Raw genomic sequence first — 24047 nt, forward strand, 5'->3', positions numbered from 1 at the left:
GAAAACTGATTCGTTTCGTATGGTTAATGTTCATTATAATCAGGAGTTCATATAAAATCTAAACCTGCTTTATAATTTCCATCCAACACTTTTGACCTCTGACTTGACTTTTGTAGTTATGCATTCCGACATTATCTCTATATCTCTAACCATGTTGTCCAGCCATCTCATGCGCGATCTCTCTCTCCCTCTCTATCTCTACCCAGATATCTCTCTCTCTCTCTAGCGTGATCTTTCTCTCTCTCGCTCTCTCTCTCTAGCGTGATCTTTCTCTCTCTCGCTCTCTCTCTCTAGCGTGATCTTTCTCGCTCTCTCTCTCTAGCGTGATCTTTCTCTCTCTCGCTCTCTCTCTCTCTCTCTCTCTCTTTGTTTGAATAGTACAACTTTTCACTGCTTCGATATGAAAATACACTTTAGAATCTTTATTTCAAATTGTCATTCTCTTTATTTCTAATGACTGAATCTTTATTTCAGTCATTTCCGAATTGATCACAAATATATATAGATTTTAATACAGACGTTACAAGTAGAAAGTATAAGTGGAAGAACGCTTCAAGCTCATTGCTGAAGGTTGTGTAATTGTTCTAAATTTAGCACTGTATCATTCGTATTGTTTACGAATGAATATTTGTGTTATTCGGAATTTAACTAATGCAAATTAAGTGTTCTTTGGCTTTATGAGGTAATATTCTAGTTGACGGTTCAAATTTGAACGAGGCACTTGCAATTCACAAATTATGTAAGGACTAGTAAACCTTCAAATATTTTCAAAGTCCATTAATGAAAAAAATTTGACAAAAATTGAAACAATTGCATGATCAGCCAAAAAATTTAGTTAATTAAAAATAAAATTTTTGTAATTTAAAATATTTCTTAACTATGTCAAAATAGATACCTCAATACTAAACAATTAAATAGCAGCGCTAATTCCAACCGACATTCTTGAGTTCGAAACTGGATCCTATCCAGTTTCTTTCTTGAGAATTATACTAGAATGGTTTCAAAAACCATTATATATAATAGAAATTATAATGCATTTATTATTAATTTTTATTTTTATTGTAATTAGGATAAATACATTCTATTACTTTATTAGTACCAAAAAAAAGAGACTGTATATATTATAATAAAATATTTTATGTCGTGCTACTGGAGACTACCGACCTGAAGAAATATCAAATCCATCAATTTCTAAAAAAAAAAACAAGATTTTGAAAAAAGATTTTACCTTGTTAACCTTTAACATTAATTTAACAATATTTAAATAATAATAAATTACAATTACAAGTAACCGCTTATTATTACTATTATTTAATTTTTTGATTTTATAATAACCTACACTCATTAGTATGAGACTGTATAGTATGGTATATATATTTATGTATGTTAATAGTACAAAATTATTACATTAAACTTGATAAGTTGGTTATCTTCTATTAGCGAAGGACGTATCTGAAAAATTATATTACATAATATACTCTCAAGTTGAGAGAAAGTTTATTCAACTTCACTCTACATTCTGCAATTATCTAAATCCTTTTATATAAAATTATATATATAAAAAATTCAATAAAACTTTTTATTTATCTATAATTAAAATAAATAAATAGTCCATTTATGATCCGTTGTCTGATTTCAAACAACGCGCATATCATCTCTTAATTGAAATTTATCATATTATGCTATAAAAAATATATACTCATTCATAATGCAAATTATAGAGTGATTTTAATATGAATTCAAAAAAAATATAAGAAAATCTAAATCATTTGTAGTTACTAAAGGTCAGACCTTTTTTTTGTGTAAAATAACTATAAATAGTTCGATATTATTTGTATCTAAACGAATTGATTCATTACGAGTTAAGACAAGTTATTTGTTTTGGTCAGTTGATGTAAATATAGGAGATATATAGGAGATAAACTTAAAGAAACTCTCAGAGAGGAAACCTCAAACCGAAAGCTATATAGAAAAAAACATAAATAAATATTGAACAACAAAGCTTATACCGTCTGACGAATAGCGATGAATGGAACGCGTGATATCTTTCGCACAAACACACTATATACTGTGCACACGTTTATGAGTAAGCCTACATATATACTGATACATTACAATTTTTACGAGGGACGTATAGTAAGTAGCTTATAACTTATATAAACTGTGACAAAAAAAATACATAATGCTTCCTATTATTTAAAATATAACAAGAAAGTTAATTTGTTCTAGCTTTGCCGATACGAAATACCCTTCACACATAAATAGTTTTGCTTTAAAGCAGTCGTTAGCCCTTTACTAAAATTTATATCTATAAATAAAAACAATTTTTTGGTCTAAACCTAAAACAGACTTAGATATTTAGCAGTTATTTTGTAAAGACCTTCCATAATATAATTAAATTCGCTCTTATTCAAACTGCAATACATCAGACTGGACTCACAAAGTTTCATTCTATCGGCTCTATTAATCAGTAAATATATTATAGACATCCAAACAGACTGACTACGCTAAATCTATTTATTTTACTACGTTGATTAAGAATGTTTTATAGTTGACAGGATGTCCTAAGTCTTCTTTTCTATAATATAAATATCTTCACAAACAAAATGTACATATTATTTATAATACATAGAACCAAAAAAAAAAAGTTTTGGTAGTTAGAATTCAAACAATAGATTTTATCACAGTAGAATGTGATAGAATCTATTGTTTAATAAACAAAAAAAACACAAATTGCAAAATATTCAAAATTTTATTTTCTTTCACCTATTTATTGCAATTTTTTACTTACCATTATTCACTGGCTATTATTATTCGGGGTTTTATTTTTGATATACTGGCGTAGGTACTTTTAAAGACAATTTTATGTCAGCAAGAGATATAAAGTGTATGTTTTATAGTTCGGAACAGAAGTTAATCAGATGATGTGACGTCATGACTAATTAGTGGATTTATTAAATTTCTTAGCTGAAGTCTTAACGGATCACAAAAATGTGTGTGACCTACCATCGTCATGACTCTCATACACAACACATAATGAATTTCTGCGTTTATTTTAATTGCTTAACTGCACTAATTTTGAACAGTACACCTTTAAATACATTATCCAAATAAGTGACACATATTATCACCTTTATTTACATTAATCCATGTTTTGCTACCCTTTGTAAACTCAAATATTTTTTCGATCAGGCTTATTTTTGTCGGAAATTATCGTATGTCACCCCCTTTTTATGTTTTCCTATATGTACGCTTTAAAAATGGTTGGAAACTGTTGCGATTGAAAAGCAATACTGGTACGACTTAACTAGGACTTCTCTCTAAGAAGTATTTTCGGTTTTGCCAAAGGTTGGTTTGAGGTGGTTTTTAAAGAATTGAGTTCTTATAACACGAAAGACCTAAGTGAGTTCTTAGTATCTCGGTATAACCAAGCCTATCTTAAGCAATAGCAATTAATAAATGAATATTTGTTTATGAACTAATGACATTTTCAATTGGGAAATAAATCTGGATTCAATCTATATTTACTCTCGATCTGTCAAGTTTTGTTTCCTAATCGAACATTTTTAAAGTAATCCAACACTTTTGTACTAGTGTTAACAGACATTTATATTTTTCATAAATAAATATGTCGAATCAAATCCAACTTTATCTGTGAAATCATAAAAAACAGCTGTTAAATGCAGGATATTCTTGCTACACTGGCAAAATACGAGTATCTAGAGAGTTATAAATTAATCTCGAGTGTTAAACATTTTGCCCCAGATTTACCAATTACCATACACTAAAAGTGCATTAAATCTCGATTATAATAATAACCTCAGATTTACCATAAAATGACATAAAACATTTTTCTTAATGAATTTTATTCAAATTATTATCATTAGTTCATTAGGTGCATCATGTCTGGCTTACTAAGCAAATAATTTTCTAGTACTTATTTATGGTAGAGTCCTATTTCCATTTAGAATCGAAAGTTTATGGTTCTCGATCACATAATTAGAGAAGATAATATTGCTCTACGAAAGCAATTTAATTCATATCAAATAAAGATAAAGGCTGAATTAGAGAAAATAATACATTATTAATATTATCTTCTTATATTGCTCTACGAAAGCAATTTAATTCGTATCAAATAAAGATAAAGGCTGAATTGAATAGATTATATCGACAATGATGCAACACATATAAATGTATAAAATTTAGAATTTAGCTTTTTTACGTTTGTGAAAATTAAAATGAGTGGAGGCAATACCATTCTACTAGGATGATGTAAGCTAGGCTTTCAATTTTGGCTGTATAGTCAAATTTAATTATGGCAATCATGAAAATATATTTCATAGACGCATTCTAATCCTTATAGGTCTTTAGTTCCTCAAAGAATTTTCGTTAATGGCTTTGATCGATTGAAAACGTTATCTATGGAATTGTAATCTTGGTTTAGTTAGGATCGATCGTGTTTTCTGAATTATCTTTTATTTGATTACAACTAAATGATCGAGTATATTTTTCTTCTATCCATAAATTGAACTAACCGTTATCGTCTTCGTTACGGTGCTTAGAGCTATGTTCATATTGGAAGAGAAAAACACTTCTGTGATGAAACATATTTGTCATCATATGGTTTTTTTTTTGTCAAGTATAAATTGAAATTTTAAAGATTACTAACTAAATGCGTCAAAGACTTTTCACACGTCCCTCGTCCATGTTAACGTCATTTGTAAGTTGTTTTGTTTTGTAGAATTGACAGGTGTATGAGTTCGAGGTAATTTTAGTAATAATTTCATGTACTAATAAAATATTTTTAATTGTGTTAAGCATGTAAACTTAGCAAAAATTTACTTGAAGTTTAGCATAATTAATATTGTTTACGTCGTTTGCTCTTGGTCCCATAAATGTATATACATAACTTATTTAATATGAGTAACTATACTTCACTAATTTATTTGGATAAGCTGGTAACTCACCGATATGTGTATATATGTATGTACTCAGTAAAGCTCTGAAGCGAAAGTCTAGTCTTTTATTGTCTACAGAGAATTTCAGTTAAACGTTGTACGTTGCGTAGCGCGGTCGGATATCGTATGATTTTTAGTTTTCATATAACGCGGTAAACTTGTCAAAAAAAAAAAAGGCCTAAACTATTAGTGATTCATAAAAAAAAATATTCACTGCCAATCAGTTACACGAATACTTTTTAATTAAAATCGGTGCATAAAACGTATTATTATATTGATAAGAAATCAAAAAAAATTTCTCTGAGTTGATGTGCTGAATGATTGTGGCATATTACCTGTTAGCCACAATGTTGCAAAGACGTGCTAGTAAACGATTTGTACTTGTTGAATCTGGCAACCTTGATAATAATGGTTCAACAACGGGTGCAACAAATATTTTGCCACAACTTAATGTTACTTTGAATGATGCTCATTCAGAATCACTCAACAACTCAGATGAAATTCCTCACAATGTCACACAAACACAAAATCTACTTTCTGTAGCAACACCACAAACACATCAAATTAATAGTGGATCTTTAAAGTAAGGAATGTTACTTAATAACTTATTTTTACTTTATATTTGTGCGATAAAGTCGAAGGCTTCAATACCTTACAGTTTTGTTATACAGCAATTATTTACTATATACTTATTACATATTTATTCAAATTATATCTAAAATTGTGTTTTTATCTTAAAATTTAATCTCATTAGCATTTTGTAGTCTTAACAGTGAATTTGTGTACTAGAAACCAATTAGTAGTCAATCAATATTCATTTTGCGAACGAGATTATATTCATTTTATCAAATTGATTGACTGACTGCATTTACAAGAAGTCCCTTTCTTAAGCTTCATTCGGTCAGACACCACTGGCTCATTGTGTCATGTCGATCTTAAATATATATACAGTTTCTATGGTGTCCTATATCTGCTACATCGGATTTCACAATTTAAAAAAAAAGAAGTAATTCTTAAAGTTTTCAAAAAGGAATGGATAGACACTCGATTAGGCAGCATTGGCTCGTTGTGTCATGTCGATCTTGAATATATACAGTTTCTACGGTGTCCTATATCTGGTACATCGGATTTCACAATTTAAACATAAATGTAATTCTGAAAGTTTCAAGAAGGAATGGAGAGATATTAGTTTGAAATATTAAAAATGCCTATTAAATGTACATATAAAAAGAAAAGAAAAAGTATATCTTTATTGGATAAAACTAAAGAGGGTCGTGGATTTAAGATAATACATGTTAAAATCTCCCATGGTGACAATAATAATTTATATTGCTATGATACTTCATAGATATAAATAGTTGTAAAATATAACTTGAGTAAAAACGTATTTTGCAAAAAAACGTATTTTTTTATCCAGCTATAGGTAACTTTTTGTTAAAGAACTCAACGTTTGTTTAAAATTTTTTTAATATATTCTATATATTATCAGGAACACGATCTAACATAAATTAATATTAATAAAACTATTAATATTAATTAATATTAATATATCTACGTCATACTCTTTATTCTATTGTTCTATATTGGCACTAGGGACAATATTACTATCAATAAGTAATAAGTAGACGTTATTTATTAATGGTTTGAGAGTATTATATCCTAAAATTTTTACGAATAAGAAAAGTACCTGCTTCGTGCAGCGAGAACCTCTCTAGCTCAATTGAGGTGAGAATATAGCCACATGTTAAACAGTTACTTGTCACATATAAATACTTCAATTCACAATATGTGCTTAAATTACAGGTCTCGTTCGTATACCGTAGTCTACATGTTTTTCTTTTCAAACACACACACACCAGTGTGAACCAAATTGTTTTATGATTCCTGTCTCATTATAGTAGTCAGGTTCAACTCCTTTTCTATCTCACACAACTGTTAAAAGCTCATTCTTACTCATGTATTTATAATGAAATCTTTTTTCCTGCTAGTTAGGCCTCTGATCTTACAAAAACAACAAAGTAATACAAGTTGGTAAATAACTTAAGTACTCCTAAGAACGGGGTTCCATTATCGGGGTTCCAACTGAAGCAGCGTGTGTCTGCAGTGGAGTATAGCACTAGTGTTACATTTTTATGGGCTGACTTTTGAGATGTTTTAAAAACAAAAAACTTTAGGAAAGCAGGTGGTGAAAGCGTTACTTTTTACGAACATATTTTAATATAGAACCTAATCATTAATATAGATTTAAAACACATATTCAAAACACAAATTAATAGAAGATATTTACTTATATCTGACAAGTATAATTTGAGATATACTTTAATATATTAAATTCTTTATTCTTTATATATAAAGTATATATAAAGAGAAGAAAATTATGAAATTATTGGTATACGAAATTTTTCTTCAAATAATACAGCAAAAAAATTTTCCACTTTTACTTTGATTAAAGTCCACACGCCTGCATAGAAAACTCACTTGTTAGCCGACGTTAAAGGTGAAATTGGGTTAAATATGCATATTCGAGTGATGTTACGTCTTTAATTATATCACACAGTGCAGAGTTGTGAAAGGCGTTCAGTTAGGGGGGCGGGGGGAATAACTTGGCATATCTTACCACACGAGATGTATTTGTTTATTTCAACACATTTGCTTATTTTCTGTTTTTTAATTTTTATAAAACTTTACCAAAGATAACGTAAATCGATTCAAAAAATTTAAAAGTTGGTTATTCCTTTCGAACGTCCGCTCTGATATCAATAAATATATACAAATATATACTTGAGTATAGATGTATTAAATAAATAAATATCTATATTGCATTTTTCGCTTATAAATAACAAATATTAAACGAGTACTACTAAATTGAATGTTGTCACTAATTTGTTTATTCGGTTGTCAACTTTGGTACGAATAAATTGCATTTTTTCATTATTAATTAAATAAATATTATATAATATATATTATGTAAACTAAACTTTGTTAGATATTTGTTGATTCTGTTATATTTATATATACATATATGCTATGCATATTTCTATTTATTTTGATTCAATAAATTTTACATTGATTTCTGTTCATTTATTCCCATGACTTGAAGACTTTTTATTTACGCATTGAAGATAGATAGGCAAAACCGGTTACTTTGGGGAAAATTTCAAAGATGTTTTCTTAAGTTAAGCAGTGACCAAAGTTCATTGTTTAATTTCTGCTATTAAAAACTGAATTGCGTAGGTTCATAGGTACAATTTATTTATTGATGAAATACCTAATATTTAAGTATTAACTTGTTTTAAGACAATGAAATAAACTGAATTGTCATCAATCAGAGACATCTATGGCGATATAATCTGCGATAGTCTTAAACCTCTGGAAGCACATATCATAACAAATTTCAATTTCATTACGATAAATCTGCTTAATATAACTATAATTATTAGCAATTGAAAACATCTGTTGTGCTACTCCTATAATTTATAAAAGTTTAAAACATCTGGCAGTACATATCAAAGTGTAGTCCATCTCATAACGATATCTGCTTAATATTAATAACATTATTAGAATTTAAAAATATCTATTACGATATAAATTATAAAAATACAAACCATCTGGAATCACATATAATAGCGTCTGACGTTGGGACAGCGTACCTTCACTAAAGTGAAGGATTAAACGAAATAGACCATAAAACAACTTGAGTTCTTTATCATCCTTCGATTCTCGAATGTTGTTATTGAGTTAAAGCTAGAGAGACTTTCATTCACATAACTACATCTCTTGTTATTGCAAGCAACTCATTTGGCTTGAAATTGTCTGCCAAGTCATCATCAACCTAATGGTGTCTTAAGACAGTCATCCTCTAGCTTGCCAGTGCATCCTTTTCTTTTAGGCATAGTCTGCAAGTGTCTTCCTCAACAAGAGTTATCTTTTTAAGGTAATACTTAAAGTAAAGAGATTAGCCACCTTAAGGTGCTCCTCTTGATATTATTAATATCAAAAACTGAAACAGTTTTTAACGTAACGTCCTAAATTTCAATGAATCCCAGAAAAAATAAATTAAAAAATGTTCTATACGCACAAATTTTGTGTGCATTTAATGAAATATACGTACACTTTTATGAGCAATTTTTTAGAAATATATTAAGGTTTCATAAACGACTCGATCATCCCAGAAGCATTTATCTGTGTAAACGACCCCACACAATAGGTACACAACAAGAGCATTCATTGTATGGATTACAATAGTAAAAATAAAAACACTTTCATCAAAAAGTTTAGGGAAGAACATTGAAAATACAAGTTTATTCTTGATAATCGATATTGTTTCCTTTAAATTACTCTCTATTGACGGAAACACACTTGATTCTTGAAACATTTTTTAAAATTGAATTTTTTGTGTAGCTATCAGACTCATCTGCGATTTTTTGTATCTTTTTGGCTACTAAAACGCGTTCCAAGTGATTTCTTGTTCAAACGGCAAGAAATCCCCAAATCAGGAGAATTTAGTAACTGTGTCAAGAATTCACAATTAAAGATGACGTTGTCGTTTTCCATATTCAAAATAGTAATAAATTGAGAATGCACAGGAAGCAGACGTACTCTTGCCATTTTAGATTTTAAAAATGCCAAGTTATGGCGATAACATTTTAAGGCGTAATTTAATGACAGAAGTAGCAACCTTTAAGTAAAAGCATCACGTGGTAGTAATTCTTGAAAGCGCTACCTAGCGATAATTTCTAAAACGTTTTGATAGAGGTTGTATCCTCTATTCAGAGAACTGAGTTTAATTCGCAACCCACATATCAGTGTCAACGACACCTGTATCGGTTTTCTCTAGTCGGCTAATTTTATTATTAACACGAAGGATAATTCGCAAGTGATTTCAATGTTGAAATATTCATTTGGAATTTTATCTTCATTATGATATATACTGTACTTATTTTAGAATGTAGTACATCTTCGCATTTTAAGACTTATGTAAATGGTATGAAGATAGGCTATTATAACTTCTGTTCAAAAAGTATCCGGATTTTGTTGTTTGTTAACTACTCCTTAAGTAATAGATCTTTTTCAAAACCTTTTTTTTTTATTATGTTGGTACACCCTTTCTTGACATATGGTATAAATTTGAGCGCCATCTGTCAATTAGTTTGTTTACAGCAGCTGTTAATGTGAGACTACCTCAAGTGCATTTAGCGACTTTTACTATGGAAAATTCTTGTTATACGCGATTTTTGACCAAACACGGCACCACTGTCATCGCTAAGGCACCATATTCGCCAGATCTGGCGTCGTGCGACTTTTTCCTGTTCCCGAAACTTAAATTGCCCCTTCGAGGTAAGCGTTTTGAGTCGATTGAATCGGTAAAAGAGAATTCGCCGAAGGAACTAAAAGCCATACCTGCACGGAGCTACGAAAAGTGTATGGAAGATTGGGTTAAACGTTGGCATATATGTATCGCTTCAGAAGGAGTATATTTTGAAGGAAATAAAATAAATTTGGAATAAAATTGAGTGTTTTATTTACAAAATTCGAATACTTTTTGAGCAGAAGGTACATACCTTTTTGGTATGTACCTTCTGTAATTTATGCAAATGACAGAACCATATTATATAAATATTTACGGCACATTAAATTATTTCTAACATATATGTTTAATATATGTTTGATTAACCCATTACACCCACACTTAAACAGCCCTTCAACTTACGATATCATCTATTTATCAAAAATTGACCATTATCTTGCTTTAGTTCAAACTCATCCTTTCCCCCTAATTCAATCTTACTTACTTAGTCGTTATATTCATGTCACATGTGTGATCTATCACATATACATATGTTTCTATATCTACTTTAAAAATATGAGAACAATTATCACTTTTAGGTATATCTCTCAAATATATCTATTATATATTAATTTTATACATAACTACTATATTAATTTTATTCAATATAGTTATTATTTGAGACATGGAAACAAATATCTGTCCCGTTTTTAAAATGTAACATATAAGTATAGTTCTATACTTACTACAAAATAATGGGAACACTTATTGCTTTTATTTATTGCGACAATATCAATCTAATGTAGAGTTTTATCAACATTTTCTTAATCAGATTTACGTATAGTATTTAATTAATTTTTTTGAAATACATACAATAAAATACACATAAAATAAACAATTTAATTAACATAGTTCCCTTGCTCGCAATTGTCTATGATTAATAATAATCTGACAGATTATTAATTTTCTAAATAAATCTCTTAAAATAATTGAATTTAACTATTTTTGAAATACCAATACTTTTAAGTATTTCATCAAAATTCCATCACTTAATAATATTATAAAACTTTTAATACAATACCACTATAGTTTGCAGCAATGTTATATATTAACATTAATATCTAAAGCTGTTAACTTCTTTTTTATAAAAATGATATATTGTAGATCTTGTTCCCGTATAGTTACTATCAAAATTTATCAAATGTCAAATATTTCAATATACCGATTAAATAGAAAACCTATGCAACGTCTTTTAACAGTTGCACATTATATTATAGTTTGGATCTCAAAGACAATTTGTCTAACGTTTTCAAGAAAGAGAGACGACTACATTAAGTAAAAAGAACATTTTTGTAACTCAACTAAGGTCAGAATATAGTCTGACTTCACTTACCTGAACGTATATGAATATACTAATGAGATCCAATATCATTCATAGCATTTATTTAATTTATCGCCGTTTTCATTTATTCTTTACATTGCTTTGAGAGCATCTCGAAAAATATGAATATGTTTTGACCCAAATGAGGTTTAGATATACTCACGTATTAAACAGTTACTTGTACTAAATAAACGTGTTCCCAAACTAGAACACTTCTCCTAATACCATTTTCTAATGGGTTAAATATCCTACGGCACACAATGATAAGTTGAATTTACCTATGGCTATATACCTACTCCATTAAAGTGGCAACGTTAATGAACCTTAATACAGATTATATGTAATCTCCCTGTACCCACTTCTTACCTAGCCATTCTTATAACCTTATGCTTTCATTCCATGACTAACTAATACATCAATTAATTAAATTTGCTTATCTAAAAACGAGAGGATAATAGGCAGAACCATAATTGATAGTGTCCACCTATTACCACCTGCGAAGACAATAAAACTTCGAAGTGCCGGATTAATCTAGAACTTATTTTCGGTTTTGGAGAGTATATTTTGTAGGATTGAGATTCAGTTTTATAAAAAAACTATGGTAACAAATACGTTTAGTTTACGTTTTGTATTAGAATGAAACTAACCGTACGGTAACGTTGAAATTGACCTCTACGCTCTGTGTTTGAAGTGAAAAGAAGTGTGAAAAAAACACTTGTGTTCTTCAATGTAATTCCTGAAATATAGTACAATAATTACAATCTCATCAATCTTATAAAACTAAATGCAAGTTGGCCTGAAGCTGCTTTTATACCTACCAAGGTCAAGAGATAGTGCCTAGATATGTTACCTAAATATAATGAATTCAACGCTAGCAAAGCAGTTGTTTGCGAGGATATAGACCGATACAAAGTCCAAACAACTTACTCGGATCAACAAATCATAGCTCAGATTAATCAGTGATTTTTCACTGGATACGTCCTTTGAAATACCTTTCTAAGATAAAATTATACAAAGCTTGCACTTGCAGATGTAGTACCTTCAATTGATTTACATTAAGTTATAAAGAAATGTATTAATATCGGTATCGGTTATCGGTATTGGTATGGAATATTAAACTTAGAGGTTTTATAATGACCTATTACTAATTTATTTATTTTAATATACCAACCATACAAACTTATGTTTCTTATTATATTTGTGTGAAGGGTGTTCATACTAGTTTTAATTAAAATTGATAAATAATTTCGGCACCTTCACGCTTAGAATAATTTTATTCGCTTTGCCAATCGTAACTTTAATGAGACAAAAAGAGAATAGTTTAGATTTTATTTTAAAATATTTATATTATAATAATGCAACTACTAGACTAAAAATACGCCAACAGTACAGATTCCTAGTAATAGTTTTCTTCAACTATTGCCAAATAGGTCTTTATAACAGTTAACATTATTTTGTATTAGAACATGTTTAGCTCGAACCGTATTTATAATGAATACAACCGCATAGTTATTGTGGTTTTTTGGAAACATTGTGATCAAAAGAAAAAGAAGCGTTTGAATTTTGAAGAAAGTTATTAAACATTATAAAAGCAACAATTTTACTTTATTAAAATTTTCCTAAAGTGTAATAAATATCATAATGTGCTTATTTCCTTTCAGGCCTAGTATGTCGCGTGGTACTGGCTTGGGTCAAGACCGTTATCAAGATCGAGATTTTCATGTAGCAACCACAGAGGAGTTTGTTAAAAAGTTTGGTGGTACACGAGCCATTAATCGTATACTCATCGCTAATAATGGTATTGCAGCTGTTAAATGTATGCGCTCTGTGCGTAGATGGTCTTATGAAATGTTCCAGAATGAGCGGGCTGTGCTATTTGTTGTTATGGTTACACCGGAAGATCTAAAAGCAAATGCAGAGTATATAAAAATGGCAGATCATTACGTTCCTGTTCCTGGTGGATCAAATAATAATAATTATGCAAATGTTGAACTGATTGTAGATATCGCGTTACGTACTCGTGTGCAGGTTAGTTAAACACAGAAATGAGACATTTCTGTACTTGAAAAAAAAAAAACTAAATCGTTTTTTATTTGTATATATTATATCTACTATATAGGCTGTGTGGGCTGGTTGGGGTCATGCGTCAGAAAATCCAAAACTTCCAGAATTATTGCATAAAGAAGGATTAGTGTTTTTGGGTCCACCAGAACGTGCTATGTGGGCGCTAGGTGACAAGGTAGCTTCCTCCATTGTTGCACAAACTGCAGATATCCCCACATTACCATGGTCTGGTTCAGGTTTAAAAGCGCAGTATAGTGGCAAGAAAATTAAAATTTCAAGTGAACTTTTTGCGCGTGGTTGTGTAAATAGCGTTGAACAAGGCTTGGCAGCTGTCAGCAAAATAGGTGAGTTTAAATTAAATCTTTTTTTTTTTTTAATATTTATTTTGTATGTATCCCTTTTTTTATAGGATTTCCTGTTATGATAAAAGCATCTGAAGGTGGTGGTGGTAAAGGTATACGTCGTGTAGATACAGCTGACGAATTTCCTGCCCTATTCCGTCAAGTATTAGCTGAAGTTCCTGGTTCACCAATCTTTGTTATGAAATTAGCAAGTGGCGCTCGTCATTTAGAAGTGCAACTGCTAGCAGATCAGTATGGGAATGCAATTAGTTTATTTGGTCGTGATTGTTCTATACAGCGAAGACATCAAAAAATTATTGAAGAAGCACCTGCCATTGTAGCACAGCCTGAAGTTTTTGAGGATATGGAAAAAGCTGCTGTACGTCTAGCAAAAATGGTTGGTTACGTAAGCGCTGGTACTGTAGAATATTTGTACGATACAGAAGGACAATACTTTTTCTTGGAATTAAATCCTCGTTTACAAGTAGAGCATCCATGTACTGAAATGGTTGCTGATGTTAATCTACCTGCTTGCCAACTTCAAATCGGTATGGGTATTCCGCTGTACCGTCTTAAGGACATACGTCTGCTGTATGGTGAATCTCCATGGGGAACTTCAATAATCGATTTTGATGGCCCCACGCATAAACCAAGACCATCTGGCCATGTAATTGCTGCCCGTATTACTTCCGAGAATCCTGATGAAGGTTTTAAACCCAGTTCTGGTACTGTACAGGAACTTAATTTTCGCTCCAGTAAAAATGTGTGGGGTTACTTTAGTGTTGCTGCTTCTGGTGGGTTGCATGAATTTGCGGACTCACAGTTTGGACATTGCTTTTCCTGGGGTGAAAATCGACAACAAGCACGTGAAAATCTTGTCATTGCTCTGAAAGAGCTCTCGATTCGTGGCGATTTTCGTACTACCGTTGAATATTTGATCACACTTTTGGAAACAAACAGTTTTCTAGATAACACAATTGATACAGCTTGGTTAGATGCACTAATAGCAGAACGAGTGCAGTCAGAAAAACCAGATATATTACTTGGTGTTGTTTGTGGCGCTCTTCATATTGCCGATCGTCATATAACTCAGGCGTTTACGAGTTTCCAAACATCTCTTGAGAAAGGTCAAATACAAGCGGCTAATACGTTAACGAATGTCGTTGATGTTGAACTTATTAATGGAGGTTTGCGTTATAAGGTGCAGGCAGCGAAAAGTGGTGCTAATTCATACTTTTTGTTGATGAATAATTCCTTTAAAGAAGTAGACGTACATCGCTTGTCAGATGGTGGTTTATTGTTATCATTTGAAGGTGCTTCATATACTACATACATGAAAGAGGAAGTTGATCGTTATCGTATTGTAATCGGAAATCAAACTTGTGTGTTCGAAAAAGAAAATGATCCATCTCTACTGAGAAGTCCATCCGCTGGTAAGCTAATAAATCTTTTAGTGGATGATGGTGAACATGTTTCGAAAGGTCAAGCTTTTGCTGAAATTGAAGTAATGAAAATGGTTATGACATTAACGTCTCAAGAAGCTGGTACAGTCTCATTTCTACGACGTGCAGGTGCAGTTTTGGATGCTGGTTCCTTATTAGGACATTTAGAATTAGATGATCCATCTTTAGTCACTAAAGCACAACCATATAAGAATTCATTTCCACAACCCGAGGTTCCATCTGTTCCAGAGAAACTTAATCGCACACATAACACTTATAAATCTGTACTGGAAAACACATTGTCCGGCTATTGTCTTCCAGAGCCTTACAACGCACAGCGTTTGCGGGATGTTATCGAAAAATTCATGCAAAGTTTACGCCACCCATCATTACCTTTGCTGGAACTGCAAGAAGTAATCGCATCAATTTCAGGCCGTATACCCATATCAGTTGAGAAAAAAATAAGAAAATTAATGACACTTTATGAGCGCAACATTACAAGTGTGTTAGCACAATTTCCATCCCAACAAATCGCTAGCGTGATTGATAGTCACGCCGCCACTCTTCAGAAACGCACAGATCGTGATGTTTTCTTCATGACTACACAAAGTATTGTGCAATTGGTGCAACGTTATCGCAATGGTATTCGCGGTCGCATGAAGGCTGTGGTGCATGAACTTTTACGTCAATACTTTGAAGTAGAATCCCAGTTTCAGCATGGCCATTATGATAAATGTGTTGGATTAATTCGTGAACGCAATAAAGAAGATATGCAAACCGTTGTGAATACAATATTTTCACATTCACAAGTAGCTAAAAAGAATCTGTTGGTAACACTACTCATTGATCATTTATGGGCAAATGAACCAGGATTAACGGATGAACTTGCCAATACGCTTAGTGAACTTACATCTCTTAATCGTGCTGAGCATTCTCGTGTTGCGTTACGTTCAAGGCAAGTCTTGATTGCTGCTCATCAACCAGCATACGAACTACGACATAATCAAATGGAATCCATATTTTTATCAGCAGTTGACATGTATGGACATGACTTTCATCCAGAAAATTTACAAAGGCTTATTCTATCAGAAACTTCTATTTTTGATATTTTGCATGACTTTTTCTATCATACAAACCGAGCTGTGTGTAATGCAGCACTTGAAGTCTATGTACGTCGTGCCTATACTTCATATGAATTGACTTGCTTACAGCATCTAGAACTTTCAGGAGGTCTTCCATTAATTCATTTCCAATTTCTACTGCCAACGGCGCATCCAAATAGGTAAATTCAATTATACAATATACGATTTTGTGATAAAATAACGATTAAAATTATTTTTTTTTTAGAATTTTTTCACGTATGTCTAGTGATAATGTAGAAGCCACAACAGATACTCTAGGCTCTTCATTTGTTCGTACTGGTTGTATGGCTGCTTTTGATTCGTTCCAAGAATTTGAAACATATGCTGATGAAATATTAGATTTCTTTGAAAATATTTCTTCTCCAGCATATGTTAGTGCAAAGGTAAGCATAAAATATATTATTAACAAGAACTTATTTAAATCAAATTATATAACGCCTATATTTTAGGTTCTTGAAGCAGTAGAAGCTGTGGATTCATTATCAGATGGAAGATTAAGTACTTCGATTAATGTATCCCTTTCTGACCCAGTTACTCGGGCAAATGCTGTGGAAGAGGCCAAATCAACAGAACCTATACATATTGTCAATATTGCCGTACGTGAAACTGGTGATCTGGATGATGTTCAAATGGCACATGAGTTCGGAAATTTCTGCAAACAAAATCGTGAAGATTTCTTTGAGCGTAGAATACGCAGAATAACTTTTGCTGCATTGAAAAAGTATAAAAAATATATTGCGGATGTTTTTATTTTTCTCTAATTATTTTATAAATTTTAGACGCCAATTTCCTAAATTTTTCACTTATCGTGCTCGTGACAACTTCGAAGAAGATAGAATTTATAGACATTTAGAACCTGCATGTGCTTTCCAATTGGAATTGAATCGCATGCGAACGTACGATTTAGAAGCGCTACCAACAGCTAATCAAAAAATGCACCTATATTTGGGTAAAGCTAAAGTTTCTAAAGGTCAAGAAGTCACCGATTATCGTTTCTTTATACGTTCAATTATACGTCACTCTGATCTAATTACTAAGGTATTGTCACTAAAACATACTTTTGACCACACTCAGTTAATACATTATATATTAAATTGTTTATATTATTTACAGGAAGCTTCTTTTGAATATTTACAAAACGAAGGTGAACGAGTTTTACTTGAGGCTATGGATGAATTGGAAGTTGCTTTTTCGCACCCTCATGCCAAAAGAACTGATTGTAACCATATATTTCTGAATTTTGTACCGACGGTTATAATGGATCCTGCCAAAATAGAAGAATCAGTCACAAAAATGATCATGCGATATGGTCCACGCTTGTGGAAATTACGTGTATTGCAAGCTGAACTTAAAATGGTTATAAGACAATCTCCTCAATCGCCAACACAAGCCGTACGTTTATGCATTGCCAATGATTCTGGTTACTTCTTAGATATATCGATGTACACAGAATTTACCGATATAGAAACCGGAATTGTAAGTCTTCCATATTTTGTATTTAATTTATAGTAACTAATACAAAATTTTTTCAGATAAAATTCAAAGCCTATGGAGATAAACAAGGTTCTTTGCATGACCATCCAATTTCTACACCATATATGACCAAAGATTTCCTGCAACAAAAGCGTTTCCAGGCACAGTCCAACGGTACCACATATGTCTATGATATACCAGACATGTTCAGACAAATGACCGAACGTCATTGGAAAGAGTTTTCAAAGGCTAGACCCACAATCGATATCAGAATACCAGAAAAAATACTTTTAGAATGTGTCGAGTTAGTTTTGGATGGTGACAATTTACTCGAAATGCAACGTTTACCTGGAGGAAACAATGTAAGCCATTGCGTTTGTACCACTTAAAGCTCTAAAATAATATTTTATTCGTTAACAGTGTGGTATGGTAGCTTGGCGCATTACGTTAGCTACTCCAGAATATCCAAAGGGACGTGAAATAATTGTTATTGCTAACGATTTAACATTCTTCATTGGTTCCTTTGGCATAAAGGAAGATGTGCTCTTCCACAAAGCGTCACAATTAGCAAGGAAACTCAAAGTACCTAGAGTAAGTATTTAACAAAATAAAATGATAAAAAATAATATCAATCAAGACGTTTAATATATAATCTTTTACTTTTTAACAGATTTACGTTTCAGTGAATAGCGGTGCAAGAATCGGTCTTGCTGAAGAAGTCAAATCTATGTTTAAAGTTGCATGGGAAGATCCTGAAGAACCAGACAAAGGATTTAAATATCTATATCTAACCACGGAAGATTACACAAAGGTAGCCAATTTAAATTCTGTTCGGGCAATACTTATTGAAGATGAAGGTGAACCACGCTACAAAATAACCGATATTATTGGGAAAGATGATGGTCTTGGAGTGGAAAATTTACGTTATGCCGGTTTAATTGCTGGTGAAACTTCACAAGCCTATGAAGAAATTGTAACTATATCAATGGTAACGTGTCGTACGATTGGTATTGGCTCATATCTTGTGCGTCTGGGACAACGTGTGATACAAATTGATAACTCTCACATTATTCTAACAGGCTACGCTGCTTTAAATAAGGTGAATTCATTTTTTTAAACTGCTAAAACAATTTTTTAAAGAGGAAATTTTAAATTCAACAGCTGCTTGGACGTAAAGTGTATGCATCCAATAATCAATTGGGTGGTGTGCAAATAATGTACAATAATGGTGTGTCACACAAGACTGAAGGTAATATCAACAAGTTTCCTAAATTTTTCATTTATTGACATTTATTTTTTACTTCATTATTTTAACAGCGGTGGACCTCGATGGCGTGTATACCATATTAGACTGGCTTTCATACATTCCCGCATACATTGGCTGTGAATTGCCTATAGTAACGCCTAACGATAATATTGAACGACCTGTAGGTTTTATGCCAACCAAATCACCATACGATCCACGTTGGATGCTTGCTGGACGAGTTAATCCTTGTAATATTATTTTATATCTATAAATCGTTGGTCTGATGTACTAATAATTTTTTTCAAATTATTTTATAGCAAATATGAGCGAATGGGAAAATGGTTTCTTTGACAAAGGGTCGTGGAAAGAAGTAATGGAACCATGGGCAAAAACTGTTGTCACAGGTCGTGCACGTTTGGGCGGTGTACCAGTAGGCGTTATTGCAGTGGAAACGCGTACAGTCGAAGTTGATATGCCTGCTGATCCAGCAAATTTAGATTCAGAAGCAAAAGTAAATGATTTAAATTTCTAAATCCGTTGTAATTTTATAATAATGTTTTATTGTTTTTTGCAGACTCTACAACAAGCCGGTCAAGTTTGGTATCCAGATTCCTCCTATAAAACAGCGCAGGCAATAAAAGATTTTGGACGTGAAGAATTGCCTTTAATTATCTTTGCGAACTGGCGTGGTTTTTCAGGTGGCATGAAGGATATGTACGAACAAGTTGTCAAATTTGGCGCATATATTGTAGATGGTTTAAGGGAATACAAAAGACCTGTGCTAATTTATCTGCCACCTAATGCAGAATTACGTGGAGGTGCTTGGGCAGTATTGGATTCACTAATTAATCCGAGATATATGGAAAGTTATGCCGATCCAGAAGCACGTGCTGGCGTATTGGAACCTGAAGGCATTGTGGAAATAAAATACAAAGAAAAAGATCTAATTAAAACCATTAATCGTCTAGACGCTACAGTAATAGCTGTAAGTTACTTAAATTGTATATTAAGAATATTAATATTAATTGTAATTTTGCTATAGTTGAGAAAAGAAATGGAAGAAGCCTCTGCAGCTGGTGATAAAGCAAAAGCAACACAAATAGAGGAAAAAATCAAGTCACGTACAAATATCTTGCTGCATGTCTATCATACAGTAGCAGTACATTTTGCAGATTTGCATGATACACCCGAACGTATGTTAGAAAAGGAATGTATTTTAGATATAGTTTCGTGGCGAGAATCAAGAAAGTTCCTATACTGGCGTTTACGACGACTTCTTTTAGAAGATGAATACATTAAAAAAATTACGAAAGCTCAAGACAGTTTATCTGTAGGCCAAGCTAAAGAAATGCTACGACGTTGGTTAGTGGAAGATAAAGGACATACTGAAGTAAGTTTCTCAATACTTGGTAATGTTAATATGATTAAAATATGATAACAAACGTTTACCTATTTTGTCAAACACTTATGAGAAAGAAAGCATACAAGGATAATAACGTTTTTTTTTTAATTTAATTTTAGTCATATGTTTGGGATAAAAATGAGGAAATGGTGCAGTGGTATGAAGAACAAGAAAATCCAGATTCTATAGTGTCTAAAAACATAAATGCCGTTAAACAGGATGCAGTTATTTCAAAGATAACAACAATGCTTGAGGTATAATAAGCAACCAAATCGCTAACATGAAATAAAATTGAATATTAAATTTTTGTTTTTTTTTGCTAATATTGCAGGAATGTCCTGAAGTCGCTTTGGATGCAGTAGTCGGACTTTGTCAAGGCTTATCTGCTGCCAATAGAGGCGTTGTAGTGCGAACACTTGCACAAATGCAATTAAATGAGGAATTAACAACTAATGCACAAGGATGATGATTTCGAATATAAAAGCACTAGTCATAAAGGAAATAAAATCTTAACTTTGAGTTTCGTTCTGGGTAGCTTTAGCACATCGAAGAAATAATTTTACTAACGTAATACTATTTTAAATTTAGTTTAAATTTTAATTACATTTTTAGTACATTGAAAATACGTATATATATATATATATATTTATATAGATTTGCATTTTAAATTTAATTTAAGTTAAATATATTCTTTGCCTTATTCGAAACGATAGAATGTATATATAAATTAATTCAATAAGTTATTGAATAACTTTTAAGAGCAAATTTTAAATATCACTAAATAAAATAGATATATTTGTGTAACAATGTAATATATATTATCATATGTATACATATAAAATGTTATACGCAGAAGTACATATATACTATTATATAAAAAGACATTATTTTATGTATAAATATTTACCACAATATATATAAAATATTCTACTATGTATATAAATATATTTTACTATATTATATATACATAAAAAACTTTAATCTTTGACATCATTATATATATGCATTCATCAACATAATATATTTATATATGCTATAGTAAATACAGTACAATAGATGTATGAATTATCAAATACATATATAAAGATTTTTATATATTTAGTCATACATATTTACATACATTAGCACGTACGTTATTGTAAGTATAAAATACTTAAAATATTTCAGTTTAAAAATACAATATGGATAATTGTGAATAAAAAATAGATTGTGGAAAAAGATGTGTTTATTGTTTAATGAAAGCCACAATGTATTATGTTTAAGAATTTCTTAGATTTTTACTTTATGGCAAACAACTGAGTACACATTTATAGAAGTGAATGAATTTTTAAGAATATAACTGAAAGCGAACCAGTGTTGTCCGCACAAGGATTACTTTTTAAGTCTGCTCTTTAAGATGTTTTCATAAAGGTCAACTGATTGAAATCATTATTCATCACAATTATAATAAAATTATATATTAACTACGAAAATATACGTATCAGTTGCTTAGTTGTGTTTGTTTTCTTTCAATTTGAAATACTACATAATCCTAAACGACACCGTACTAAAATCCACTTTACTAATCGTTCAGTTGTAATATTCAAAAGACAAATATACCACACATCCTTTGGTAATTCTGCGTGTAATGACGCTATGATTATAATCAATATTAACAAAATCAAGTGTCAAAAAAAAGGTTTGCAAAGCAATGAATTTCGATTAATCACTATTTTTATCAAAATATTAAATCAATACCAAAAACTGGTGCGAACTTATTTACAGTCGGGGGTAACAGACTGTATATTAGCATCGCATCTCATTGACACCTGTCCGCCTCAGTGAGTAACAGGTGGCTTACCATGTTACCCGGGGCTATGACACGGCGGAACTCATTTCTCCCCACATACTGCAACTCAACTGGCTGAAACGAAACTAGCTCTTTGCTGACTGGATCCAAAACGGAAACTTCGTTACGGAAAATAAGTCAAGGAACTGTTGGCTCGATAGTTGCACGCAACCGTCGAAACGTTACCACAACCCTCGACAAGTACTGGACTGACCTGGAGCCAAAGCTTTTACGACGCAAGGAAAAGGACTGGCTTACGTAGTGCGGGTACTAAATGGTACTTCCGCTATCTCAAAGAATATATAACGCCAGAAAAAGCAAAGGAAAAGGCGCTCAATCGACCAATGAGCAGTGCGATGAACGTCCAATCAGCAAAGAAAAGCAGAGGAAATAACAAACTTCTGCCAGTGAAGTACGTCAGGATGCACCAACCGAAAAAACTGTTATCTGGCAGCAGCTATTCTTGCCAAAACTACTCTTCACGCCGAATAAGGTTCTGCATACTCAACTGTGGAGAGAATTTAGCACCAAGATCATGAAAAATAAAAAACTCCTGACGATCGGGATTGCCAACCGCTTCTAAGAGACTATTAAAACTAACAGCTATAAGGTCTTTAATAGATTCAGCTCCGTCCCGGCCCATCTACATAAGGGGCGGGTGAACAAAGAGGGAAATAACTCGTCTAGGGTTACCACACCAGCTGAGGGAACGCTACCTGCAGTCGTTGCGGAGCAAGTATAGGAGGAGGCGAACAAAAGTGAGAAGATCGAAAAAATCAGTATGCTACTTCACGAAAGTGAGAACATTGATGCCTTAGATCTCTCTCCCTACTAGACTTGGCACCTATGGATGACCTCGACATTATTTCTTTATGAGACATCGATGATGATTTGATAGAAGAAGAAGTTTATAATCACATGATGACCAGCACTAAAATAGCGCAAATAAACCTGCACTATGTAAAAACTGCATTGGTAGTCTTTGCAAGGACAACGCTCAAATCGAACCTAAACATAGTGCTGGTCCAAGAACTCTGGATCCACAGGGGTTTAACTGCAAGTTAAACCAATTTAGGATGTCAAATACCAAGAACCTACATTTTATAGAATATTAATATAAACTTTATCTGTCTTTCAGAATTTCTATCCAAGGACCTCGTTGCCATACAAATTCCGACTAACATCAAGGGAGTACTTAGGAACGTGAGCGTAGCTACAGGCTACCTACCAGGAGACAACACTCAGGCATCATCTGTAGGGTCGATAAACTGGTGGACTACTGCTAGAGAATGAAAATGCCACTTATACTTGGTTGCGACTCCAATGCACACAACGAAGTAGGAAAAAGAAAGAGAACTGTATTGGGCTGAGCAACCTAAAACGCTTCAAAGATTGTATAGAACAAAGAAAGAATAACCTAAAAATTATTTCGGGATTACTAACCGGTCACTGTAGATTGAATATTCATCTAACGAAGTTAGGA

At 32.0% G+C, this 24047-nt stretch overlaps 1 protein-coding gene across 1 annotated transcript; it reads left to right on the plus strand.

Moving 5' to 3' along the window:
• Nucleotides 1-5264: 5264 nt before the first annotated feature.
• LOC119679842 (acetyl-CoA carboxylase) lies at nucleotides 5265-21404 on the plus strand. The gene is made up of 18 exons (XM_038092412.1): nucleotides 5265-5541; nucleotides 13288-13654; nucleotides 13746-14034; nucleotides 14100-16755; nucleotides 16821-16998; nucleotides 17065-17336; nucleotides 17395-17653; nucleotides 17729-18091; nucleotides 18148-18450; nucleotides 18509-18679; nucleotides 18759-19187; nucleotides 19250-19337; nucleotides 19406-19582; nucleotides 19652-19845; nucleotides 19909-20319; nucleotides 20377-20724; nucleotides 20856-20990; nucleotides 21068-21404. The coding sequence occupies exons 1-18, from the start codon at nucleotides 5276-5278 to the stop codon at nucleotides 21200-21202; spliced, it is 7041 nt and encodes a 2346-aa protein (XP_037948340.1). The 5' UTR covers nucleotides 5265-5275; the 3' UTR covers nucleotides 21203-21404.
• Nucleotides 21405-24047: the final 2643 nt, after the last annotated feature.

This window comes from Teleopsis dalmanni, chromosome 2, assembly GCF_002237135.1.
Source record: "Teleopsis dalmanni isolate 2A chromosome 2, ASM223713v2, whole genome shotgun sequence".
NCBI classification, from domain to species: Eukaryota; Metazoa; Arthropoda; class Insecta; order Diptera; family Diopsidae; genus Teleopsis; species Teleopsis dalmanni.